The sequence below is a fragment of the Capricornis sumatraensis genome, chromosome 15 (assembly GCF_032405125.1).
Source record: "Capricornis sumatraensis isolate serow.1 chromosome 15, serow.2, whole genome shotgun sequence".
Taxonomy (NCBI): Eukaryota; Metazoa; Chordata; class Mammalia; order Artiodactyla; family Bovidae; genus Capricornis; species Capricornis sumatraensis.
The window spans coordinates 43,010,837-43,038,715 of record NC_091083.1 but is presented as its reverse complement, the minus strand read 5'-3'; the positions used below and the strand labels follow the sequence as shown (position 1 = coordinate 43,038,715).

General features: G+C 46.2%; 1 protein-coding gene across 1 annotated transcript in view; it reads left to right on the top strand.

Annotated features, from left to right (window-relative positions):
- RALGAPA2 (Ral GTPase activating protein catalytic subunit alpha 2) overlaps positions 1-27,879 on the top strand; it is a 252,419-nt gene that overhangs the window by 192,746 nt on the left and 31,794 nt on the right. The window contains exon 37 of the mRNA XM_068986760.1: positions 788-915. Within this exon, the coding sequence (XP_068842861.1) occupies positions 788-915 (128 nt within the window). The remainder of the gene's footprint in view (positions 1-787; positions 916-27,879) is intronic.

Genomic DNA, 27,879 nt, shown 5'->3' with positions numbered 1-27,879 from the left:
AGTATCTGTCAGATAATAAATGTTTTTTGAACAAATGAGTAAGTAAGTGATAAGAATAAATATAGGAGTTATAAGGAAGACTCTATTCTTGACTTCATGGAGCTGACAGTCTCCATAGAAATTCAAATAGAGGGGAAAAAAAGTGAAAGAAAAAGAAATCCAAAAAAAGACAGGCACCAAAACCCTGGGTGGCACAGTTGTGAAGGAAAGCCAAGTCTCTGTTAAAGAATTAGAAGGGAATGTGAATAATGTGATGTCTCTGAAATGGAGGGAAGAAGGTTCAAGAAGGAGGACCTTGTGGTTGTTAGCCGAGACAGTGTCATCTCCTTTAAGAGTCAACATACATCAGGATCCATGTGAAAATATTGCTAATTCTAAAACTGGTTTCAGAAGGTTGCCAGCCTTGGGGGGTACCATGAGGCCTGGCTGTGTGCTCTGGAGTGTATCCACATGGTAGAAATGCTCAGAAAGAGCAATATCGCTTCCATAAATGACAGCTCAAGAAAGAAAAGAAGAACATGGTCACAATCTGTCATGAGAATTTTAGCTGATAAGTTTGCGGGAGAGGAGCCTCGTGGCACAACCCTGCTTGGCTTGATTCGAAAGCCCCTGGACCTGGGTCCCCTCCATCCAGCGCCCACTCTGTGGGTGGCAGTGTGCGTGGTCCCGACAGATTTGAGATGTATCAAGCAGCTGTTCTCATGTCTTTGGTTCACCTTTTACTGGTTTGTTTTTTTTTTTTTCATACTAAGTGTTCTTCTGATTTTGTTCTGTTTTACATTGACAGGTTCCGTTTTTTGGGCCTCTGTTTGATGGAGCAATAGTGAGTGGGAAGCTACTGCCAAGCCTTATCTGTGCCACCTGCATCAATGCCAGCCGGGCTGTCAAGTGCCTCATCCCCCTCTACCAGAGCTTGTATCTTTTTTAAGTTGAGTGTGTAACGTGTTAACCTTCCCAGCATCCAACTTCAGGCAAAGAGGTAAGTCTTAACAGCTGGGCACAAGAGGGGAAAAAGGATGTTTTTCAGTCTGGGTTGAAGAAGGCAGAGTGTGCTTTTATACCATTTCTTATGTCATAAAATATCATACTTTCATATTATATAATTTTGTGCCACTTCTAACTTAGGAAGAGTTGATTTTCATAATCAAGCCCCATAAGTTTGTGCTGAGAACAGCACCCGTGATGAGATGCTCATTCTCCAGGGGTATTTCTCCCCAGGTTCGTTCTCCTCCCCTCTCCTCCTCCTTCCCTGTTTGCTGCAGTCCGTTGCATGTAAGTTAGGGTGCTGAAAAGATGCAGTGGCATCACTCCAAGCACCTGCCAGAAGCAACCACGGAGGAAATGATGCTGATAAATCAGAGAACGTGACAGGTGCCACTGGAGAAGCACAAATGGTGTCCCAGGAGGTCAGGGGAAGGGGACGTTGTGTCTGATTGGGAGGATAGGAAGGGCACCCTCAACAGAGTTGTGCTTGAACTCACCAGTGACAGTGGCTAGAAATCCTTTTGTCATTTTCCCAAATCCTGAGTACCTCCTTCTCTCATTTCTGATCTTCTTTCTAAAAACAGAAGAAATGTCACTAGTGTGATTCTTTATTTTTCCTCCAACATTCGTTGGCCTGCTGTAATCTTTAAATTTTTTGGAGCCAAGAACCATGAAAAGCAGCCATTTGATCAGGTTGGCACTGGAGGTACCACATATTTAAAGCTTCATTTTACCCTGATGATAAGAAAATTAAGGTGACTTCATAAAATTGCTTTGAAACACATCTGACCTAACACAACTCAGGATCTCTCTGTTTCTAATTAGTAATGATAATGATTATAAGCATATTGTGTTTGACCTCTGTCTCTCTACTTCTCCCAACCTTGCCATCAGTGGCACGCTGCTGGAGGGTGGGGGCAAGGGGTGGGTGAGAAATACCACGTGTGAATAGATACAGTTCATGAAAAATACCTTTCATTAAAATCCTGGTCACTTCATTGACTGATATTCTGTCTTTAGATTAAGAAAAAAGTACATATGCCATGTGGCAACTCGGAATTATCATAGAAATTAGTAGTAGAAAAGAGCTATTAGATCCCATCTGGTCCCTCCCCGGGGGGCTGGGGGGCATTATCCCCCTTGGCCTGCCCCCTCCCGATTTGTCCGGCCTGGGGTGGTGTTTCGGAGCAGGCGTTCTGTAGCAGGGACCTCCACCGCACTCTGGACTTAATCTCACGGCTGGTGCCGATTCAGCCTTCTGCGGTGGAGTTTTTATTTCACAGGCTGTTACAGAAAGGTTCTTGGCAGAAATGAGAAGGATCTTTTTAGCAATTGGCTTGTCGGGTTTCAATGATGAGCTGGACACTCATCAGTCAAGGACGTTGGGCCATGGCAAGAAAAAGTCATTTGCAAACAGGAAAATTCCGTTTGCTAGAGGTCCATTGTGATTTTTGTCACGTCACCTTCTCCACTTATGGAGCTGCTCATTACAAAAGCCACGCTTTGTTGTGTTGTTGGACACTGCTTTCTCCAGTCGGAATTAATGCAGCTTCAGAATAATCAGGTTTAAGGGGAAACACTATTTTTAAAAGTTCAAAGGATAGGATTCAGCATCATTTTAAAAATTCTTCAAGCTGCCACACTGAACTGAAGTGGATGTGGGCTTAGGGCCACTGATGCTCACATGAGTGAGGAAGTGCTCTTTCCCCAAATTGCTCATAAAATAGCTAGGTGGACATCTCAGAGGATGGCTTAGTATGGACGTTAGCAAAGGGAAAGTAATAAACTTACGATGTTGATCATTATAAAATGTTAAATATGTTTCTTTTGCCTTACACCTTGAGAAGATTTAATTAGTGCTATTCAAATAAATTATTTAAAACATTATCAGTAATCTTTATAATAGAGATATAATCAATGGGGAAAGCTTTGCAATCACTTAACTACTTTATTCTCTACTTTCTGCCTGCAAAAGAGCTAGTATTCAGGTCAAAAACCAAAGGTATAAGGAGAAGAAACGTTAAGAAAAGTAGGAAAAAATAAGAGAAAAGAAAAGTGAAGGTGTTTGTATTTTTGTTCTTTAAAAAATTACTAATTTTTAGATTTTTAAAATATTTATAGATATCTGCCTAGGCTATTAATAATGAACTGCTCCTTTAACACTATGTTAAAGCGTCCTTGGCGCTCTCATTCACGTGCTTTAACAAAAATCTAACCTAGTTGCTGTCACCGCTGGTGTCTGGAATCCACTGCTTCACTGACATAAGCCTTAGGTTTGAAGTTTAAAACACACCAAATAACCAAACACATGCTAATTGTGAGTGTCTCCTTGTATGGGTGTCTCCAGTCAGCCCCTGTGGGCTCAGAATCTGCCCAGCCAAGAGCTGGGGTTTGGGGTCCAGGGTGGAGCAGGCAGGTGTAGTCCTTGCCCCATGCTGCCTGGAAGAGATAGGCAAACTAACCAAATCAAAGGCAGCCAGGGAGTGGGGCTGAGATGCCAGGGAGAGAGCTGTAGGCTGTGCTGGAGTGTTGTGAGGGGCACTGTCCCCAGGTGGCAGGACCGGGTCCTAGACAGAGGACACTGGAGCAAACAGAGGGACTCACAGTGTTCTTGAGTGGTCATCTTGGGCTCTTTAGGATTGTATGCATGGTCAGGTCCAGCGGGGTCCTGGTGACTTTCACAGGAGTGAGCTTCCAGCAGAGATGGTCTTCTGAGTAGGACCAAGGAGCTGAGGGGATCCTAACTCTCTCACTTCAGGGCCACCTTGGAGGTTCAGACCCTAGTACAGCAGCAGGGTCGCCTGATGCCCCAAGAGATAGGGGGTAGTTTGTAGGGTCCACCACCCCCAGCCCCTCAAACCCTCCCAAGGGCTGAGAAGGTTATTAATGCCCTGGATATCCCTGAAACCCGGGCTTACGATATAACCCAGGTCCCAGTGCAGAATGAAACTGTGGGCCCTTTACTTAAAAAGCAGAGAAAGTGCCTTCAAGGAGGCTAAAATATAAAGCATTTTCCATTCTCTGGCAATTTTTCTCTGACTTGTCATGGTGTTTTTTTAATTTGCTGTTTAACAGCATTTTAGATAAAGGAATGTTAAAAATTTAGATGATTAGCATTACTTTTTTATTCTTTATATTGTGCAATGTCAGTTTAGTATACAAAACATAAAAGCATCTAACTCAGGTATGGAACCACTGGAATTACCCAGTTCATATTTCATAACTTGTGGGTAGATGCCAGGACTGAAAACTCTGCACAAAAGAAACTTCTCTGGTTTTATTTCACTCTGCCTGTGTACTAAACTGACCTTCAGTTTACAGACGAGTCAGGACTGACTAGAAAAGGAACCATGGGCACCATTTTCCTCTTTCCCTCTGTGTCATCATTTTTAGAGGAAATTGTTGCCTAACACAAGGAAGTAACACAACTCAGGACACATAGGGTCCCTTCTGGTTCAGATGGAGAGCCTGACTTCCCCAGGGAGCCAGCCCCCACCCCAGCTAGTGACCAGTACTCAACTCAAATATGTCCACTGGGATTCAGTTCTGGGTGATATTTAATCAGAAGTAGAAATATAGGCAGTTCTATATCAATTTTGTTCAGTAATATCCACGAAGAAGGGATTCCCTGGTAGCTTAGCTAGTAAAGAACCCATGTGCAATGCAGGAAACCCTGATTCGATTCTTGGGTTAGGAAGATCCCCTGGAGAAGGGATAGGCTACCCACTCCAATATTCTTGGGCTTCCCAGATGGCTCAGACAGTAAAGAATCCACCTACAATGCAGAAAACCTGGATTTGATCCCTGGGTTGGGAAGATTCCCTGGAGGAGGGCATGTCAACCCACTCCAGTATTCTTGCCTGGAAAAAGAGAGGAGCCTGAAAGACTGCGGTCCATTGAGTCATAAAGAGTCTGACACAACTGAGTGACTAAGCACAGCACAGCATTCAAAAAGACATAACAATTGTTACTAAACTGAGGACTGGGGGCATTGGTGGAACGAATGTGCCTTTTGGAGATCTTTTCTGAGCAATAAACCCAGCTTAGACTTAACATTAGAGGAGTTCCTGTCTGGGGTACCCTGCTGTATGCTAAGCAATCAAACAGTCACAACTGTGTTGAAGGCTCGTAGGAGATTGTAAAATAGCACTGTCTTACAGGATTCCCCCAAAGAATGTGAATTCGGCAGGGATCTGTTTGGCAAAGCACCTTCAGTGATGTCTCATTCTAGCCCCCCCTGCCTCCCGGGTTTCTGGTCACTTCCTCCGTGGGCCTTTGTCCTGCAGCCCCTGTCCTGCTGAGAGATGTGGGCCAGCTCACCAGTCTTCTGCTTTTTCCGTCCCCTGTGGGCCATCAGGGGGCCCAGACCTGTGCCTGGAGGGCTGCGGACAGGACCTGCCACGTGTCTTATTTGCAGGTTCTGGGCCAGCTCGAGGTTCCCAAATCAGACTGCGGTTGACTCAGGTTTCTGGAACCATCAGGCTAGGGCTTCCCTGCTCCTGCTCAGAGAACTCGTGTTAGGAGAGGCTGCACACAGCGGGCAGTGGGCCTGCTAGGAGGAGGTCTCCCTAAACCACACAGACGGTGGCCTCTAAAAGTGCACATCCCCCTCTGGGAGCGCATGATCTCCATGGTCGGTGTGGATGGAGGTGCCTATCATGTTGGCCCTCCTTCGCCAGTGAAGTTTAGCATCATTTTCCATCAGCAGGGAGACTTGATGATTTCAGAGCATCTCTTTTTAGACTGCTAACTTCTTCCTATCATTGCTCAGTCGTGTTCTCAGTTTACACACTTTCAGAAATGGCCCCTCTTCCTAAAACTGTAACCATTCTGTTTCCTTCCCTTGCCCCTGGGACCTCTGTTCTCTCTCCTCAGAAGACCTTATGTCCCTCCGTTTGTCTTCACACACTTGAGAGAAGTGTAGGAAGAGGAGGCAGACGGTGCCAGGTGGTGCGGGGTCAGTGACACATTTGTCAACATGGTCTGGGTTCTGCCACGTGCCAGGCACTGTCCTAGCTGCTGAGAACAGGAATACGAATAAATATTCCAAGTGAGGGCACAGCATCTGCTCAGGACTGCACTCTGAGAGAATGCATCACGTTTGAGGCCCACGGATGCTTCCGTCCAGCAGAGTGCAGGACAGACCGACACACACACACACATTCATATGCACGCACACACATGCACACACACGTCTGGAAGGACAGAGGTGATAAAGGCATTGCAGGGGTAACAGGAGGGGCTCTGAAAAGACCTGAGGGTCTGGCCTGCAGCAGGGGAAGATGGGGCACCTCCCTCAGGCAGGTGGCCTGCTAGATGTGTGGAGGGTGACGGGAAGAGGATCAAGGCCAGACGGCCTGGAGCATCCCCTTAAAGAGTAGATTTGGGAGAAGTGGGGGACTGAGAGAGATGGGTGGAGGAAATGGGGAGAGCAAGGAGGAGGGGAGTGAAGGGTCACCTCGGCAGGTGGGCAAGCAGAATCCATATCCCTGCGGGGTTCAGCCTCAGCACCAAGGCCCCAGCCTTCACCTGGAGCACTGGGAGAAACAGGAGCCTAGAGCTGAACAGCTTCAGGGAAGAGAAACACATGCCAGATAATAGCAGTGCCGCTAGGAGAGGAGATGCTCCTGGCTGGGGTCAGAGTGCTCAGGATGGAGCATGCTTGGGGTCAGGGGTCACAGTCCATCGGTGGGGGATGGGGGCGAGGGGGTGAGGCATGCATACTGTTTTTCTAGTCTACCTGCTGAGCTGCCTGAAGGCAAAGTAGAGCTGCAGTAGGGACTTCAGCTGCTTGACATCCACTCCAAGGTACATTCTGCTAAGGGCAGCAAGCGTTTGATAAGTTTATGTTTGGCTGCACTGGGTCTTCGTTGCTACACAGGCTTTGTCTAGCTGCGGTGCACTGGCTGCTCATGGAAGTGGCTTCTCTCGTTGCAGAGCATGAGCTCTAGGATGTGTGGGCTTAAAAATAGTTGGGGCGCATGGGCTTAGCTGCTTGATGGCAATTGGAATCTTCCCAGATCAGGGATCAAACCCAAGTCCCCTGCATTGGCAGGTGGATTCTTGACCACTGGACTGCCAGGGAAGTCCGCATTTGATAAATTGCTGGCCAGCACACCCTCTTTCAGAAGACAGAGGAAGCAGACACTGGGAGCTATATCTTAGATGCATTCATTTGCTCAGCATCAGTGAAAGGCTGACTTGGATGTTGCCGAAAGTAACAGTTTGTCCCAGAGTTTGTGTAAGAATAACAGAATAAACCACAAGCAGACTTGTGCTCTGATACCTTGGAAGCATATTTCAAAAGGTAGAGAATAAGGAAATGGCATGTTTCCAGGGATGGCTTGAGGCTGTGGAGGGGAAAAAGAAATGAGATTTGGTATTTTATTAGAAAATGAAAACATTTTCTGAGAAAGAAAAAGGGAGGTGGGGTAGAGGAAGCCCCCATTGTAGCCGCATGGCGTGGGGTCTGCGGAGACTCCGTTCTGAGGGTCGCTGTCCACAGTGCTCATGGGAGGGCTTCACTGCGAACCCCATTCCATCTGTCCACCAGCTTTTTCATCTGGGAGCTGGCAGAAGTGTCTTGGTGTATGAATGAAGACTCAAAACACTGAGAACACAATAAGAAAAAAGAGCGAATTGGCCCCTGCCAGTAAGATCCATCCTCCAAGGCCACATATATCGGGTTGTGGAACAAATTTACAACAGTGATCTCAGAACCAGGAGAATTGTTTCTTCAGAAGTCATGTAAATTAAGGATGCACCCAGAACTGAAAACAGGAAACTGTTTTCCTCATTTTCAGATAGGATTAAAGGATGAATTGGGGCAGATTGCATAGTCCCTTGTGCGTGTAAGCCTCCAGAAAAGGATGAGTCCACATAGAATGAAGTATCCCAAACACATGCATGATATTTGATAAGATTACTCATTTCAGAAGTTAGAGAAAGTTTGTAAATATACATCTTAATTTTGGTTAAACACAAGATAAAATATCATAACCGTCTGGCCAGTGGGAGAGGGTTCAGGCCTACAGAAGCTGGGCGACTTTACTGTGGCTAAATATGAATGCAGTCGTTTGTGGCCACCGACCAACCGGGGCCTTAGTGTCCTGATCCCATGTGGGCCGAGGCTTTGCTCAAGTCTGCTTCCATCCAGCAATTTTCACAAAGGTCTAGAACACCTGTTTATCAAAGTAAAGACCATTTTTAAGGGAAACTGAGAGGGTGAACTTGATCCAAGGTAACATCAGAAATGAGGATCATCCCAACAGATGAGTCTACCAAACTCAAACCGTCCAGATAAGACCAAGAGGGGAGCCCAAAAAGCCACACCCGTGGGCTTAGCTGGGTTCCTAGAGGCCAAGGGTGACTCCGCGTGGCCATAGGTGGTGTCTGCAACCCGAGTATCGTGACTGAGCACAGATTTGAGATCCAGGACATGAGGGTGAGACCACATCAGGAAGAACAGGCATGGTCCCTGTGCCACTCTTGGCACACATGGCAAATAGGGGTGTCACTCTGGGACCACATCATAAGAGCCCAACCAACCCAGAGCAGGTCCACAGAAGCCGGTCCATACAGCTCAGGGAGAAAAACCAAGAAGGAATGGTCTCAGGAGCCTGGGGGGTCAGAGAGGAGGAGCAAGGGCTGCAGAATGGGGAGTAGTGAACAGAGGCATCCAGGAAGCGGGTTCTAGGTCAATGTTGGCGCAACCGTGCGAAACCCAAGAGCCCAAAAACCAGCCACCTGCAACTGAATCTGGCCCCTCAGATGGACCTCGTATAAACTGTAGCGGCCTCCAGCGTCACTCGTAAAAATTGAGTTTGTCAGACAGGTTGAGAAGTTGGGAAATTGTGCATTTTACAAAATCTAGATTTCTGATTTTTCTTAAAGAATCAAAACCTCTGACCCCACAGGGCCTCCCCTGCTGTTGGCAGCAATCAGCCTCCTAACCAGCTGGCTGCCTGTCCCCCTGTTCACCACAGACCCCTGGACCACGTCTCCCTGACACTGAGACCCAGAGCCCCATTTGTCCCCCTCCTAGGGGAGATGAGATGGTCAGAAGGCCACACAGGTGAAAGAGCCTGGTCCTAAGTGAGAGCCCAGTAAGTGTCACCATGGTCTTTATCACACTGCAAGCCTGGTTGTTGTTCAGTTGCTCAGTCATGTCTGACTCTTTGTGACCCCATGGACTGCAGCACGCCAGCCCTCCTTGTCCTTCACCATTTCCTGGAGTTTGCTCAAACTCATGTCCATTGAGTTGATAATGCCATCCAACCACCTCACCTTCTGTTGTCCCCTTCTCCTCCTGCCTTCAATCTTTCCCAGCATCAGGGTCTTTTCTAATGAGTCAGCTCTTCACATCAAGTGGCCAAAGTATTGGAGCTTAAACTTCAGCATCAGTCCTTCCAGTGAATATTCAGGGTTGATTTCCTTTAGGATTGACTGGTTTGATCTCCTGGCAGTCCAAGGGACTTAAGAGTTTTCTCCAGCACCACAGTTCAAAAGCATCAATTCTTGGGAACTCAGCCTTCCTTTTGGTCCAATTCTCACAACCATATGTGACTGCTGGGAAGACTAGCTTTGACTAGACAGATCTTTGTTGGCAAAGTGGTATCTCTGCATTTTAATACACAGTCTAGGTTTGACTTAACTTTTCTACCAAGGAGCAAGTGTCTTTGAATTTCATGACTGCAGTCACCATACACAGTGCGAGCCTGGGCCCTTAAATACCAGTGTTTCAGATCTCTGTTGTGAATTGTGGAAGCGCCCATCCATGGAATCAGGTCTCAGAAGTACTTTTCACCATCGGAGGTGCTCAGATGAAGGCTGGAGATCACTCCTCCCTTCTGTGTAGAAAGTCCACCTCCCCTCACCCCCTGTGAAAGCTTGGTACCCAAGAAGGGGGCAGGCACTACCTGTATCCTTGCGTACCAACCAGGAACCAAGCCAGAGGGAGGCACATGGTGGTGCCAAGGGGAACCTTCAAGGAGGGAGAAGAAGACACCACTTTGCTATTTTTGCTGCATGACCCATCACGGTTAGACAGAAGCACATCCCTCCACGAAAAGCTAGTGTGACTCTAACAATGTGCACAGAAGCCAGGCTGACACCTTGCTTCGTGAAATGGCACTAGCAGCGCCCCTTCTCCTCACTTCCCACTCAGATCCATGGCTGGTCCACTCTATCTCATCCCAACCTTCACAGGGGATGTTCCTCCTCACTGGGGTGTGGGGACCCCCCAGGATTCCCCCTGGGTCACCCCCATTCCCCCCCACCAGTGGTTGTCTGTCTGCTGTGACCCAGGGGCCTCCCATTCCTCAGCTGTCCGTGTACCTGCCAGATCAGCCATCTCTAGCCTCTTCTGTCTCCTGATTGACTAGAAGCTGTCCGTTCCTCCTAGGACTTTATAAACATGCATATGTGTGAAGGGAGAGCCAAAGAGGAGAGATTCATTCAGTTTTTTAAAGAAAACATTTTGGAAAACAAGACAAAAATGACTCATATTTTATAAAACAGCATTTCTTTTTCAAAATTGAAAATCTTCATTTTCCAAGAAATAGAGCTCTACAAGTAGAGTATATATCTCTGTACAGAAAGACACACTTTAAGTCCTTTCCCCATTATTGAGTGTTTACCTTGCAGCTGAATCCCCCAACATAGTGTTTTGCGCATATTGCTTTTCTATCACTTTGTAAATAATAACGCTTACATCACCACCGCAAAAAGTTATTGAAGGACATTTAGGTGGAAATCTCAACAATTGGAATGGTGACTTTATATCTGATTTAATTTTTAATTTTTAAATTTATGTTTCTATGTGTTTATTTATTTTTGGCTTCGCTGGGTCTCTCTTGGTGCACGTGGGCTTTCTCTAGTTGCTGAAAGTAGGGGCTATTCTTCCTCGTGTCACCTGGGCTTCTCGTGGTGTGGCTTCTCTTACTGGGGAGCACAGGCTGTAGGGCAGCTTCGGTAGCTGCAGCTCAAGGGCTCTAGAACATGGGCTCAGTAGTATGACCAATGGGTTTAGTTGCTCCGAGACTTGTGGGATCTTTCCCAATCAGGCATCGTCAAACCCAGGTCCCCTGCACTGGCAGACGGATTCTTATCCACTGGTTTTTAATTAATAGAAGTGTATTGAGAGCCATGAAAAGTAAGTGATGGCTATTTAGTCATCCCGTATTCTCAGAGCCATGAAAAGTAAGTGATGGCTGTTTAGTCATCCTATATTCTTAGAGCTGTTAATAGTTAGAGAGATGGGTTCGAACAGCGTTCAGGTTACAGAAGAGCAGCCAGGAAGGAGGTCTGGAGGTGAAGCAGTGAAACCCAGGATCCACAGGAGTGGTGTGGTCCTTCAGTCTGAGACCTCAAGTGACACTGCCTCAGAGTCTGTTTCTGAATCCTAGGGATACGGTCATATAGGGTTGTCATTTTCATTCGTAACTGTATGTAAATTTCCTACCGCCAGTAACTCGCCATAGCGAAGTCCTGGCTGCCCAGCTCCTGCCACCGGCCAATCTGCACAGGCAAGGCTGTCAGCTGAAGTCACTTGTTGGGGAGTTCACAAACTCTGGTTACAGCTGCGTGTGTCGGTAGCCTTAAGGGAAGTGTAATCAGCCAGAGAGATTAATTTGCATCTCAATAAGAAGAGAGTTGGGAGGAAGCTCTGGGGTCTGGTGCTGGAAGGTTGTGGAAGAAATCTCCCCAGGCACAAAAGCCTCCACCGCCTCCTCCAACCCAGTGGAGGACACTGTCTGAGGTTTTGTTTCCATAGGGACCAGCAGCCTGCTGGGTCTCGAAAGAATCTCGGTTTGCACTGTAATCATTTGGTCATGATGACCCAAATTCCACTGTTGTTCCCCGATACAGATTGCTGTTAGAAAGATGCTAAAAAAAGTGGAGACGGTCATCCTGTCAAGAGTAGGCAAGAGGGTATTGGCTGACCCTTTCCACCTTTCTCCATAGTGCTGCTAGGATTTCTAGGCATTTAACATCTATGAATGTCGGAATATTCAAAGAGCGAAAGGTCATTCCATAAATGATGCATTTCTTTCGAGTTCAGCTGGTTACTTTGGGAATGGCAAGCTTCACAGGGAGCCATTATTCCTGATTCTACCACACTCTTCAGCAGTAGGCAAACAAGAGTATGAATTTTAAGATGCAGCCGAGGAAGAAATATGGACCCTCCTGGCCATGGAGCATGGAAAAACTTTTGGCCATTACACACCTTTTTATAATCCCAGCGAAACTACAAAGAGGCATCCCTAACCTTAACTCTGAAGATCACAAAATGGTATTGATTTAAAATTTAGTGGTCATTTTCGCAGACTTTATACTTTTTAGAGAGCTTCTACTGGTAAAGAACACACCTGCCAATGCAGGAGACATAAGAGACGTGGGTTCAATCCCTGACTCAGGAAGATCCCCTGGAGGAGGACATGGCAACCCACTCCAGAATTCTTGCCTGGGAAATCCCATGGACAGAGGAGCCTGGCAGGCTATGGTCCATAGGATCTCAAAGAGTCGGACACGAATGAAGTGACTTAGCATGCATACACACACGGATACCTTTCAGAGCAGATCTTCATGGTCTTGGAATTCTGCAGTTGAGCTTGGTTAGAGGAGGCCTGTGCCATCTAACACACCAGGTCCCTCTGTTAGAACCAGGGGGCTCACCCATAGCGTTTCTGGGGGAGAACTTTTATTTCCAGTTTATTTTGTCCTCTCTCAAATAATTCATTGGCTCCAGCTTCAAAGTGAGAAAACAAAAAAGAGTGAGTAAAAAACTGAATCCTACATTATGAACTGTTGCACACCAACTGAATTCTCTTTAAAAAAAAAAAATCAGGCTTTTAAATTTATCCTCTCATCTTGGAGAGGGGAAGACATGAGTTTCCTAAGGCTGATCTCTCCCAGTACACACTTTGCAGCAAGACATCGGAACCTCTTAATCCAACATTAATCAAATTTCAGTTTACTAATTATCGGTCCCATTTTAAAAGGAACATGATGCCATAAACAGCATCCCAGAGCATTTAGCAGTCTCTGCAGTTAGAATCAACATGTTCAAAAGTGAGACTTTCTGTTATTCAGATCTCCAAAAAGGGTAATACATGCCTTATGATAATAAGAGATCATACAAAGCCGAAGAGGGACAAAGCAGACCAATCCACGTGGTGATCCCTTTTGGGCCTGTCAACCTCAGTGTCTGCAGTGGGCTCCCTGCGGGTTTTGCACCTGAGTAATCTGCAACACACACAAGTAAATTTTTTTTTTTAATCAAAGTGGAATGCTTCCTTGGTCATCTGCAGGGGAGAACAATCCACATGCCATCACGTTGGCCTTGAAAGGGTGTCCTCTCTAGTTTATTCAGCGGCATTTTACCAAACTCTACAATGAGTACTTTGAAAGTTGTACTTCTAATATGTCTCTGGGTTCTGTGCTGTGAAAGGTCTTCCCTGCTGGCTCAGATGGTAAAGGATCTGCCTGCAGTGCAGGAGACCTGGATGAAAGCATTTGACCTTATACCCTGGGACTTGACAGAGACCCCTGGGGCTGGGGTGGGGGGTGCTGGAAGCTCTGAGGATCAGGGCCAGGGCCCCCATCTACCCTCCCAAGATGCGATCACATGTCATGCGTGGGAGCTATGCAGGAGTCATGTGGACTTCACGTTGTATTGTGCACATGCCTTTAACTTGAGAAGTACAAGCTGCCTCAGTTTCCAACAGTGTGGCATGTTTCCAAAATGCACAATATTTTAACCTGATGACTCCTGGGACATTGCTCATTATGACTTACAAAGCCACGTCTGGTATCACAGGTGTCCAATGATCTTCTCATTACTTTCATCAGAATCATAAAAAAAATGAAATGATACAGTATATAGTGGTTTATGATATTAATAGTTCTCTTCAGTTTATTTCTTCTAATGCTTCTTCATTCCAGTCTCCAACCTTCCTAACTTGGTCCTGGGACATTAAAGAACACCGAATATGTGTTCCTCCGCTGTGTCCACCCATTTAAACGCTCCACCACAAAGCTTTCGTCCTTAATCCATCAGTGATCCATGAAGGAACTGCCTCCTGAAAAAAAAAAAAAAGGGGGCCTGCTAGTCATCTTAAGCCAGCCCTTAAGATGCCAAGTCCCTTTGGTCCTGCCTTCATTTGCCTATGAAGCGGGATGTGGGTCTGTGGGCGCATCCCGGCGTGGAGGCAGATGTGAGCCTGGAAGCGCAGGCTCATACCTCCACAAAGGCGAGCAGGCACGCTGATGGGATTCTGAATTTATAAGCAGAGTTCCAGAACTCCCCCAGGGCCTACTTTTCAAAGGCAAATTAGTATGTTTGCAACTTGATCCCTGGGCAACTTTTGACAGTTGTTCTAAGAATAATAAAACAGATGGACAGAATAGATTTTGGGGTCTCCATCCAAACTGCCGTCCTCGGTGGAATTTAAAGAAGGCGCAGCCTCGCAGGGGGGCCTCTATGGCTCACCCCTCTGCTCTGCCCTCTGTGCCCCGAGAACCAGAACTTTCTCCCCAGAGATGAAAATTGTTATCACATTGTGTCCTCCCGAGGAGAGGTTAGCTTGCTGATGAAAAGTAAGTAGGATGTGTGTTTTCTTCATATTTGTAAGATGATATGAACTGAACTGAGATACTTTGAATTAACACTCTCAAGAACCCAATTTTACGAGGAAGAAATTTAAGTTAGTTTTACATTTAAGGAATATTTTCAGAGGATTTTTGACCTGTTTAAATCAAGGAGAGCCTCTTTTGAATGTCCTGGAAATACTGCTGCTGCTGCTAAGTCGCTTCAGTCGTGTCCAACTCTACACGACCCCATAGACGGCAGCCCACAAGGCACCCTGTCCCTGGGATTCTCCAGGCAAGAACACTGGAGTGGGTTGCCATTTCCTTCTCCAATGCATGAAAGTGAAAAGTGAAAATGAAGTCGCTCAGTCGTGTCCAACTCTTAGCGACCCCATGGACTGCAGCCCACCAGGCTCCTCTGTCCATGGGATTTTCCAGGCAACAGTACTAGAGTGGGGTGCCATTGCCTTCTCCTCCTGGAAATACTATCTACTCATTAATTTGGGAAAGCAGAATTGATATCCTCTCTGACAGGATGAAACTAAGATCATGGCATCTGGTCCCATCACTTCATGGGAAATAGATGGGGAAGCAGTGGAAACAGTGGCAGACTTTATTTTTGGGGGCTCCAAAATGACTGTAGATGGTGACTGCAGCCATGAAATTAAAAGACATTTACTCCTTGGAAGGAAAGTTATGACCAACCTAGATAGCATATTGAAAAGCAGAGACATTACTTTGCCAACAAAGGTCCATCTAGTCAAGGCTATGGTTTTTCCAGTGGTCATGTATGGATGTGAGAGTTGGACTGTGAAGAACGCTGAGTGCCAAAGAATTGATGCTTTTGAACTGTGGTGTTGGAGAAGACTCTTGAGAGTCCCTTGGACTGCAAGGAGATCCAACCGGTCCATTCTGAAGGAGATCAGCCCTGGGATTTCTCTGGAAGGAATGATGCTAAAGCTGAAACTCCAGTACTTTGGCTATCTCATGTGAAGAGTTGACTCACTGGAAAAGACTCTGATGCTGGGAGCGATTGGGGGCAGGAGGAGAAGGGGATGACAGAGGATGAGATGGCTGGATGGCATCACTGAATGGACATGAGTTTGAGTGAACTCTGGGAGTTGGTGATGGACAGGGAGGCCTGGTGTGCTGCGATTCATGGGGTTGCAAAGAGTCGGACACTACTGAGCGACTGAACTGAACTGAACTTACAGGATGAATGTTCTCTGCACATAACCACCTATGTGCACATTAGAAGTCTTCTTCATCAGAAAACAGCACTTAGGGGCTTCCCTGGGGGTCTACTGGTTAAGACTTCACCTTCCCATGCAGGAAGTGTGGGTTCGATCCCTGGTCAGGGAGCTATCGCACATGGCTTGCAACCGAAAAACCAAAACAAAAAACAGAAGCAATGTTGTAACAAATTAAAGACATTTAAAAAATGGTTCACAATTTTTAAATACTTAGAAAATAGCATTTAAATGATCTCAGTGAGGAAAACAAATTATTTCTGTGTTTATGTGCTGTAAATTCTCCCTCCCAATGCCTATGTATTTGTGCATAAACAGCTCACATAAACTGGGCTTCCCAGGTGGCACCAGTGGTAGCAAGCCCACCTGCCAGTGCAGGAGACATAAAAGACGCAGGTTTGATCCCAGAGTCAGGAAGATCCCCTGGAGGAGGGTATGGCAACCCAGTTAAATATTCTTGCCTGGAGAATCCCATGAACGGAGGAGCCTGTTGTGCTACAGTCCGCAGGGTCTCATAGTCAGAAATGACCGAAGTGACTTAGCAGGCACACACACACACCTCACATAAACTACCTTTTGTGGAATCTCAGATCTCTTTTGTTGTTGTTTGATCGCTAAGTCGTGTCCAACTGTTTGTAACCCCATGGACTGCAGCCCACCAGGTTCCTCTGTCCTCCACTGTCTCCCAGAGTTTGCTCAAATTCATGTCTGTTGAGTTGGTGATGCTATCCAACCATCTCATCCTCTGTCATCCCCTTCTCCTGCCTTCAATCTTTTCCAGCATCTGTGTCTTTTTCCAGTGAGTCGGCTCTTTACATCAGGTGGCCGAAGTATTGGAGCTTCAGCAACAGTCATAGTCCAGTGAATATTCGGGGTTGATTTCCTGAGCTAAGTGTTGGTTTAAACTCAGATCAGGATGAGACGTGCTCTGCTGTTAATTTACTGGCTTTCTCTGAGATAAATGTCCATCCTGTTCAAACACTCCTTTCCCTAGATTCATGTGCCCCAGCTATCACACTTTGGGCTGTAAGCAGTACACACGTAGGTGGCAGACAAGCTGTGCTTTGGGGTCCCCAAGTCGCCTGAGTGATTGTGAGGTACACACACTGGGATCCCTGGTTTCCTTAATGGGTTTATCATTCAACCAGTTGTTTAATCAGAGTTCCACTGATGACAACTCAATAGGAAAGCATCTTTTTTTCTTTTTTAGCATAAAAGCAGTTTAAAACCTGTTTCTAGCTCTCATGTTGGGCAATGTCACTGACAGTCACAGTGGACCCTTCTGGTCAAGGCTTGATTCTGTCTAAGAATCTTCCACCATCTTCCATCCTTAGAAGCAGTTTTCCTACAAGGGCTGCATGAATTGTTAGGTGCGTCACTTTGATGTGGTCCTCAAACTAGCAGGTGATGCCCAAGAGCTGGCCTCACACAGACCTTGGGTTTCAGTTTCCATAAAAAGTTCCTTGGCTTTTATTTTTACGATTTATGTATTTGGCCGTGTCGGGTCTTAGCTGCAGTGCACAGACTTTCTAGTTGTGGCTTGCAGGCTCAGTAGTTGTGGCACATGGGCTTCGTGGCCCCATGGCATGTGGGATCTTAGTTCTCTGGCCAAGGATCGAACCTGTGTCCCCTGAATTGCACAGTGGATTCTTAGCCAGTGGACCACCTGGGATCCCTCCTTGGCTTAAAAAAAAAAAAAATATATATATATATATATATAATTTCATTTATTTATTTATGGCTGTGCTGGGGCTTCGTTGCTTTGCTCTACCTGTGGCTATCGGGGGCTACTCTCTAGTTGCCGTGCATGGGCTTCTTATTGTGGTGTGCTCTTGTTGCCGAGCATGGGCTCCAGGGCCTGCGGGCTTTAGCAGTTGTGGCAGGTGGACTTAATAGTTGCAGCTCCCAGGCTTTAGAGTCCTGGCTTAGTATTTGTGGCGCACGAGCTTAGTTGCTCTGCAGCATGAGATCTTCCTGGATTGGGGATTGAACCCATGTCTCCTGCATTGACAGCCAGGTTCCTTACCCCTGAGCCACCAGGGAGGCCCCCTCCTTGGTTTTCAACAAGCATCTTTAACTCCATCCGTTTCCTTACCTGTAAGATGAGGGTAATAACTCCTCACAGACAGATCATTGTAAGGATGTATGGGAGGAAGAACATATAAAAGGAATCAATCCACAAAACATAACCCACATCCAGCTGCTTCTCACCACCCATCACCCCCACTCTGAGCCTGTCTCCCTGGAAAACTCAGCAGCAACCAGAGTTTCTCCTCTAAAGTAGAAATAAGAGCTTGTCCCAGTTCAGAAGCCTCCAGTTACCTCCCCACTCCCTGACGTGACAACTAAGACTGTACAGCTGACCACGGCCTCCCAACTCTGTTTCCGGCTCCTGCCCCACGTCCAGCCCAATCTACACTCGCTGTAGCAGCCAGAGCCAGCCTGCCATAATGTGGGTCAGACTTCAGGGCTTACCCAGCCCACCCTCTCCAGGGGGCTCCCCCTCACTGAGAATCAATGCCAGAGTCCTCCTGGGAGGCCCGAGTGCCCAGTGCCCTCTGCCTGAATCTCTGTTCTCCAGATGTCCACTGGCTTAGCCTCTCAGCGCGCCCCCACCAAGCTCCCACACCTGCACACACACCTCCGCCATCTCCTTGCTCACCTGCACTCTATTTGCAGTGTAAATTTACCACCTAGTTCACTCACTTGACTCACGTCATGCCCCCTGCCCGAGGGTAGGGGTTTCGTCTGTGGGGTTCACTGATGGTTCCAAGAGTGAGAGTTGAAATCTCCAACCTCAGGGATCTTGAGGGCACTGGTGGGGTGCTGGCCAGGGTGCCGCCCATGCTGGCACTCCCCAGGTGAATACCAGCCCTGGGTGTGGCTTCCGCACCTGCCACAGAGTCAACACTTTGTTTGGTAAATACTTGTTGAGCAAATGCATAAATTCAGCCCCTCATCATCACAGAAAAGGTCATCAAATTGAGAGCATCTGTCTTCCTATAAAAAAAGAAAGAAAGAAAGAAAGATGAGTCATTCATCTTTATGTCCACAGCTTTTATAAGAACTTTCTCAGGAGAGCAAGATCAAGCCCTCACATGGTGCAACAGCTTTGTGTGTCCTGACCTGCCTCATCCAGTAGACGAGAGGAACAATACTCTATAAGAATAAAATTCAAGATTTCAGCACAGAGCGTCAGGTGGCCCTCGAGACATCCCCATGAGGTGCATGAGAGAGCCAGGCTCAGCCCCTCCCAGTCTCATCCTCAGGACTGGTTCTGATCTGGCCAATAGCAGGTGACAAGGCAGAAAGGGTGTCCCACTCAGGCGAGCTTAATTTACTTCTCAATGGCATTTGTCTGTTCGGCTGCACTAAGTCTTCGTTGTGGCATGAGGGATCTTTTTAGTTGGGGCGTGCAAGCTCTCAGTTGCAGCACGTGGGATCTAGTTCTCTGACCAGGGATCGAACCCGGGCCCCCTGCATTGGAGTGTGTCATCTTAGCCATTGGACCACCAGGGAAGTCCCTGCTTCTCAATTTTAGATCAAAGTTATTTTAATTTTAACAGAATTTTAGAATTTTAGTACAAGTCCTAGCCTGGTCCTCTCACTGAAGGAGGCCTGCGGGATAAAGTCAAGCCCTCTGCAAAGGCTTGGAAAGGTGGTGGTGGAAGAGGACCTCGTGCATCCTCAGGGCTGGCAGGGCTCAGCTGGGTGGTTCACACGCGGTCTGGCGCCTGCCCTGGTACAGTTGGACCAGCCACGGGCTGGCTAGGCATCCTCACTCCCTGGCAGCCTTCCCACTTGGTGAGCTGGGGTCCCCTCATAGCAGAATAACCTCCCAGCCACCAGACTGAACACATGGCTGCCTGGGGCTCACAGAAACCCAGGCCAAAGGCTCGAGGCTTTTCATCATCTAACCTTGGAAGTCCCAGAGCTGTTAGCCTAGGCAGGTCCCCAGGCTGGCACACACTCAACCTGCTGAGGACAGCGGCAGCCTGCTGTGAGTGAGGGAAGGTGGGTGACCAGCAGGCACCCCTGCCCGGCTTCTACAGACCATGTGGTCTGACCCCCTCAGCCAGGGCATGTCCTGACGCACCTGCCCGCCCCCCACCCCCAGCTGGACAAAGACCATGTCTTCCTTGGCTTCCTCATCTTTTAGTCTCCAGCATCTGACCTGCTGAGAACTCAGGAGGTGTTAGTTCAGTTAAAATCCGAAATGCAAACACTTTAAGGAATTTCCAAGAGGGGAAAGCAAACTCTAGTACCATCTATTTAATGACACAAGATGTTTTTATGCTGACAAGGAGGAAATGACTTATAATGGGTACCAAAGAGAAATAGATGATTATAAATGACTTATTAATCCAAAGAATTTAATCATAAAAGCAGTAAAACTGAGTTCACTTGCTTCTATGTCTACAGAAGCACATATTTAAAGGGTGAATTTTGTCCTTAGCTTAATTTCTTTGGGTTTCTTATTTTCATTTTAGTCTGTTCTCTTTAATCCTGTAATTTAAGTTTATATTGCCTCTGTGAATCATGAATTGTGCACTACTTCATAATTTTACTTGGCTTTTTTAGATGATCTTATGTGTTTATGCCTGTGGACATTTGTCTTCACAAAAATCTTTTGAAAGCCTTTTGTATCATTGAGATGCCCTTAAGGAGGATATCAGTTAGGGCCCATTTTTAAATGCTCTGCTTTGAGTGGAGGGAAGGATCAAGTTGGAGTGGGAAATGGTTTCTGTGTTTTCTAATAAGAGCCGTCCTTTTGACTGGTGAACCCCTCAGATGCTGGAGGGACTTTCTCGGGCAGCATTCTCTACACGCACATGGCTCTGACAGCTTCTTGACGTGGCCTCTGACAGTTCTCTGTGTCCTGGTCTGTCTGCCTTGAAGGAATGCACGAATGCACTTTCTAGGCTTCCATTGCCCTGTTGTTTTTTCATATAAAAGCCCAAGGTTTCACTTGGCATCCTTGGCTTCTCTGAGAGGCCCTGTAACCACCAACACGAGAGGAGATGGTCCCCAGGCTCTGGCGTTTGGCCTCACTCCCCTGCTTCACCATCCCTGGATGCACACGTCTCCCCCGCCTCCCCCAGGGCCCTGATGTGCATGGCACAGGAACCCTTCCAGGTGGAGTGAAGGAGCGCTGACCCTCGTCTGGAAGGTGAGCGTCACCGCCCAGCCCCCAACCGCAGCCGATCAATACTAGAGCTCTCTGCTCTGCCACTCACCTTCCTTGAGCCCAGTGAGACCCTTCTGCAGGAGCAATCGATAGCTCTAATCAGAGGCGGCCTGCAGCAGGTCATGCAAGGAGGGTGCTCAGGTGACAGTCCTGGGACCGCGTAAGCCACAGCTTGCGGCTCAGATTCACAGCCTCCTTCCTAGGATCACACTCCACGTGGCATGGAGGCTCCTTATCGTCTCCCCTGTGGGTCTCTATTCCCCTGAAACGTGACAGGATTGTGGGCTTCCGGGGACCTGTGCGTGTGAATCTCAGACACGTTATGCCTGTGGGCATCCTCTGTAAGCAGCAGGGAGTCAGAAAGTACCCCTTTCAACCCCCACTTCCATATCTCTTTATCTTGATTTTGTCTGGAGTTCTGGAAGCTACAGAAATTAAGGACTGGATGTAAAGACAGCAGATACACGGGAGATAACAAATTCGGAGTGGGATCAGCACCAACCACGATGCCAGCCCGACCTTCAAGGAGCAGCCTCCGCAGCTGGCAGAGCCCAGAGTCCACTGCCACCGCCACTCAGAAGGACAGAGCCTTCCTCCACGGTCACAGCTTTCCAAAGTAAAACATGCTTGAATTCATTGATGAGTACTTCACTGTATTTTACACAAAGTTCCTTATCATTGTACTTGTGTAAATTCGAGTTTGTAACTCTCTTGGGATGTAATCTTTGTGTCAATCTTGACATCCTTTGACTCTGCAGCAGGTGTTCTCACTGATGTCCACGCCACAGGCAAAGGCTTTCTACCTTTCAGAAAGTACAGACATCACCTTGGGAGACCCCTGGGCTATTTGGCTGGTTGAGCTTGCAGGAAGACTCGGGGGAGTCCAAGTTTGCTTCGAGTACCAGGCAGTCCCTTCATTGCCTTTACGAACCCACAACATGGACAGAGGAACCTGGAGGGCTACAGTCTATAGGGTCGATAAGAGTCAGACGTGACTGAGCGACTTAGCACACACAGCACAACCACCCTAGGAAACAGAGACGGAAGTGTACTTCTGGAGCTGGTCTTTCTATTAAATTTTTCCTTAAGAGCTTAAAAAAAGAAGAATCTTGCTGAAAAAGTGACCAACAGATTCTAGTTATCTCATTCGCACTGCCAGTCCCCAAGTCTGAGAAAGACAAGTCTAAAAAGCAGTTGTTTTCACTAATTTACTCATTCAACAAAGTATCCACTGGCCATGTCTTGTGTGCCAGGAATTGTGTGCTTCCTGAAGGTCCCAAGTGGAAGGCAGGGTACCAATACCCATTCTGCCGGCTCTTCGACGAGTGTGGAAAACATCAAGGAAAAGGGGGTCCACAGAACTTCTTAGTGGCTGTGACAGAGTTCAGCCCAGGGAAGGAAGGCATCTCTAGGAGGGGCTCTGCCCTGGCTGTTGGTAGGTGACTGGGAGTCAGAGGATTTGACCAAAGGAAGAAGTAAACTGAGCCTTCAGTAAACCTGGGACCTTCATGGAACTTCGTGGTCTAGGGACTCAGATGCCACTGGAAACATACCAGACCAGTCATACCCATCACCAGTCATCACGCCTGGGTCCTGCAGTCTCCATCCCACTGGCCTCATCAAGGCCAATGCAGCTTGCCCTGTCCGCCAGTCTCCTTCCCACCCCTTATAACGGAATGTGCATCCTCGTTAGGCTTCGGGAAAAACCAGGCCAGGGCGTGAAGCAACTTCCTGCCTTGGGTTCAGGGAGAGCTCCTGCCCACCCTGCTCCATCCCAGACACTCTGAACATCACATGTACATGCAACCATCTGATCCTTACACCATACTGTGTGGAAGGTACAGTTACCATCTTGCCTGTATATATTATGCAAACTTAGTCCAGTGTCCCCTATAACAAAATCTACCATGTATCTGATCTTCCCTGGAAATAGAGTAGAGGGCACCATAGCCCAGAGAGATTAGATAACTTGCCTGAGGCCACACAGTTGTCTGAGGGGTGAGCCAAGACCTAGCCCCACCCCAAGGTCCCTTCTAAAGATGCAGACATTTCAGGGCAACTTTGTAAATAAAGCACACTGGGCGTGTTGGGGTTGGTTTCTAAGTTGTGACTTAACAACCGATTTTGATCACCTGCAAACAGAGGATTCTGTCTTATGGAGACTGAAGGCACGAGGGAGCAGCTTGGCTCTGGAGGCAGTTGTGGGGACCCGGGCCACCCCCCTGCCCCTCTCAAGGCCGGCATTGTGGCCGGCTCATTAGCATGCGCGCGCGGCCGGCCGTTGAGCTGGCTAGCTTACCAGCTGTTCCTGCTGCTCTGCACAATGTCGAATGTGTTCAACCCACTGGGTTCCTGTCCCCGCCGCCGGGAGGAGACCGTCCTTCCTCTGGGGATACCCACGTGGCTGCCTGTCAGCGGTGGCACCGAATAAAGTAATAGGCCTTCGCATGGCATATGGTGTCTGGATTCGTACAAGATGCAAAACTCCTCCGCCGTTAATGCACGATGACTCATAGCATTGCTAATTTTTCAGACAAAAGCTGACTTCCACACCCACGCTTTTAACCCCTGCAGCTGAAAAGTCTTCAGTTGCAGAGCTCCAGAAAGGTGGCCTCCGGACCACTATGTAAAATGTGTTACACTTACCAAAAGCATCCAAAGGCTTTGGGTTGAGGTTAATTTTAAATTTCTGAACCTTTTTTTTTTCCCCCTTTCCTCCAGAAAAAGGGAATTTTGAAGCTTAAACTCTATTCCTCTCTCACAGTGGAAGAGTCTTAAAGGTTTGGGCAATTGATTTTTTTGTCTGTTTGCTTGTTTATTAGAAAACCATTCAGAGGCTCTATATTTGTTGAAGACTAGAAACTGTTTATAAACTAACTTTCTTATTTAAAAGTTCCATAGAAACTACTGTTGATGCTGTATCAGCTCTACATAGAGCATTCCATGTTTAGAATATATCTAAGTTACAAGAGAATGTTGGTTTTTTTGTCTCTAGCATACTGAATGCATAGCTTATTTAAATCATTGAATTCTACCAAAACAAATTTAGATTATAAATTTACATTGAAATGAACATTTTTTCAAACTATAAATACGTGGGGATCTTCTAAAAAATGTCCCTACTAAATTATTTAGGACCAGTTGTGCTAATAGATGTCTAAATGTCATCTGAGATCTTATGTACTGAAATAAGGCAGTTATTTGCATTTATACAATCAGGCCTCTTTTTGAATTGATGATCAAAATATTGGTTCTTTTACAAATAATCCTTTATAGAACATTTTATTTAAACATTTCAGAGTCAAGAATGGCCAACAGGAATGATTAGACAGTTTCTAATTATGGACTGAATCGCCGAGTGTTTTGTAGTCAGTCTGGCACATGAGAGCCTTTGCAATCAGAATTTGGCGAATGCATGAATTTTTAAAGCAACTTCACCCTAGGAGGATGATACAGATTTTTTTTTAATTGATTACTTTTTGCAACCCCCAAAGATTTCTTTGGGGGAGGGGACTGGAGACTTACTCACGAAATTGATATTTCCTTCTGGTTATATGGTCAAATCCAAAGTTTTTGCTTGCTTTTCTACAGATAGGAATTCAAATGTGCATCTCATTTCTTCTAAGAGGCATTCTGTCTTCAGAAAATTAAACAGAGTGTATAAACTTCCTAAATGTGCCTCACTTCCTAGATCTTGGCATTTGATGTTGGTTTTCTAGCATTCTTGCCCTCATCATTGAAAATGAGTCAGTGTATATTCTGTAAGCCCCAAAATTCGTTAAACACTAAAATTCACCATAACAGTGAAATGAAAACTAAACAGGCACTGAAGTTTTAAAAATATCTTACCTGAGTTTACCATGTTGCAGATTTCCAGTTTTGCTTCCGCTCCATGGAATGTGAGAGCTATATTTCTTGTTAATAGTGCCAGCACTTCAGTGTTTTTTCCGATTTCTACTCCTGTTTATGAAATGTGGGTGGGTGAAATGCATTGGAATATCCAGAGAATTGCACAAGGATGGAAGCGGGGACACAGCTGAGACTGAACTCTTGGTCAGTAGTTTGTGTCTGCAAGTGACTAATAAAATGTTCTCTTGTCAGCTGAGGGACCAGGTCTACATGCAGAACCAAAAAGCAGTGTGGGGAGGATGATATGCAAAAGCTCAGCCCACCCAAAGGCACGGAGAACGAGGATCCCTGGTCCACGGTTCCTGCACTTAGTGACAACCCAGCAGAGTAGAGCCTGTTCTTCCAGCACCACAGATGGAGGGAGTGAAGCTGGAAGATGCAGGGGTCTTGGCCAAGGCCCCACATCCCGGGCAGGGCCAGGATGGGAGGCCAGGCCAGCCTGACTCTGAGGCCTCCCTGCTGTTTCTCAGCGGCCCACACTTTTGAGCTAAGAACAAGAAGCCATCAAAATTACATGGCTTTGATGCTCAAAAAATTAAAAATAGAGACTCACCCGGCAGTCCAGTTGTTAAGACTCCACACTTCTACTGCAGGGGGCACAGCTTCGATCCCTGGTTAGGGAACGAATATTGCATATGCTGCTCAGCTAAAAAAATAACATTTTTAATTATATATTTAAACGATTAAAGCTAAGACTACTATATCATCTAGGAATTTCACTTCTGGTAATAGATCCAAAGGAAATAAAAACAGTAACTCAAAAAGATACATGCCCTCCCCTTGTTTATAGCAACGTTATTTACAAAAGCCCAGACATGGAAACAACTAACATATCTATATCTCTCTATATATATATACACATACAATGGAATGTTAGCCTTTTAGAAATGAGGAAATCCTTCTATTTATGACAACATGGATGGATTTTGAAAGCATTATGTTGAGTGAAATAGCAGATAGTGAAAGATAAATATCATATGGGCTCACTTTCAGATGGAATCTAAAAAAGAAAATAACTCCTATGGAAAAAAAGGAAATCAGGCTTATTAGCAGAGGCAGAGGGTGAGGGAGCGGGGATCTGAGGCAGATGGTCAAAAGGAACAAACTTCCAGTTTAAGATAAAGAAGTGCTGGGGTTGTCACATACGTGGCTCTGCTAGTAAAGAATCCACCTGCCATGCAGGAGACCTGGGTTCCATCCCTGGGTTGGGAAGATCCCCTGGAGAAAGGAAAGGCTACCCACTCCAGTATTCTGGCCTGGAGAATTCCATGGACTGTTTAGTCCATGGGGTCAAAAAGAATTGGACACGACTTTATCTTCATTTGTCATGTACAGCATGGTGGCAATAGTTAACACCACTGTACAGTATACAAGAAAGTTGTTCAGAGAGTAGCAGTTCTCATCACAAGGAGTAAATTTTTTCCTTTCTTCTTCATTCCTTTTATCGTATCTGTATGGAAAGATGGATAGTAGCTGTACCTTTGTGACAGTCATTTCACAAGTACATGTAAATCAAACTGTCACACTGTATGCCTTAAACTTACACGGTGATATGTACCAATTATTTCTCAGTAAAATGGGGGTAAAGTATATAGCTGTCAAAAAGTGAAGCAGTCCCGCTCAATTTTAGTCTGTTTTATCCTTATTGTTAACAGGAGGATCTTAGCCCTTTAAACCTTGATTTTATGGAATGAAGATGCCAAGAAAATTGTCATAAATTCAAAGACACCCATTCTGATACCATATATGCATCTCTTATACCTAAGTACATGTGGCTTCTAAATTAAAAGGCAAAGAAAACTCTAAGTAAATATCCTTAATGACCTATTTCACAACAGAGTCTAGCTCAAAATGGGCACCTGATTGGCATGACTCATTGTGCTTTTTGCCTTGATGAATGATTGAGAATACAGTTTTCCCATGGTGACACTGGATCTTGCAAGCAAGTCATCCATTTGTACATCTTGACTCTATGTATATTCTACCTCTTTCAAAAGTAGGTTTTAACTTGCAGGTTGGGAAGATCCCCTGGAGAAGGGAACAGCTACCCACTCCGGTATTCTGACCTGGAGAATTCCATGAACTATACACTCCATGGGGTGGCAAAGAGACAGACTCGACTGAACGACTTTCGCTTTCTTCCAAAGGTCATGAGTACTGAGAAGGAAAATCAAAGGAAGTCAGGGCTGGCATCAGACACGGGGCATCCCAGTGGGGCCGTGGCAACAGAGCAGTGATCCCTATTAACTACTGTGAACTCCACAGCTGCACTACAATGTATAGCTACCCAAGTGTCCTCCGAATACCCTTGTTTCAGAGCTTTCAGTTTCTGTCCGTGAGATTAAATTGTCTACATTGGAAAACATAATGATCATTCCAAAGAAGTATATTCTGGGTTTCAAAATCTTATGTTCCAGACAATAACATATTGAGAGCAAATTTTTCACCTGAAAATAATTTCTGTTCTACCCGAGTCCAAAAAATATCTTTTGAGTTTATACACAAGTCCATGTGCAGCAAAGGCTAATTAAGACCCAGAAAAAAAAAAAAAAAACAGTTGAGGGTTTGACATAGCAGAAGTAAAGAATTAATTAGTGATATGGGAAAACGTATCATTAAAAAACCATCTTAAGGGCCACATTTTCTGTATGGCGGCTTTTGCTAAGCCTTTTAGTTTAAAAAGCCTAAGCACCTGACATTTTGCATCTCTGTTTTTCTGTAAAGATAAAAGGAAACTTGAGTGTCTCATTCTCAATAATGCACTTAATATGTGACAAAAAGGGTTCTGTTCCCTTCATTTCCACAGCCAGGCATTTTCGTATTATTGCCCCCAGTAACTGTCGTTTCGTGCTTAACCCTTTGTGGACTGGAACGCTTTCCTCAGCCTCCAGGGAGAGACAAGCTGGGCTCGAACGAGCTCAGAGGTTTTGTGTGTCAGATACTTGCACTCACGCTGGT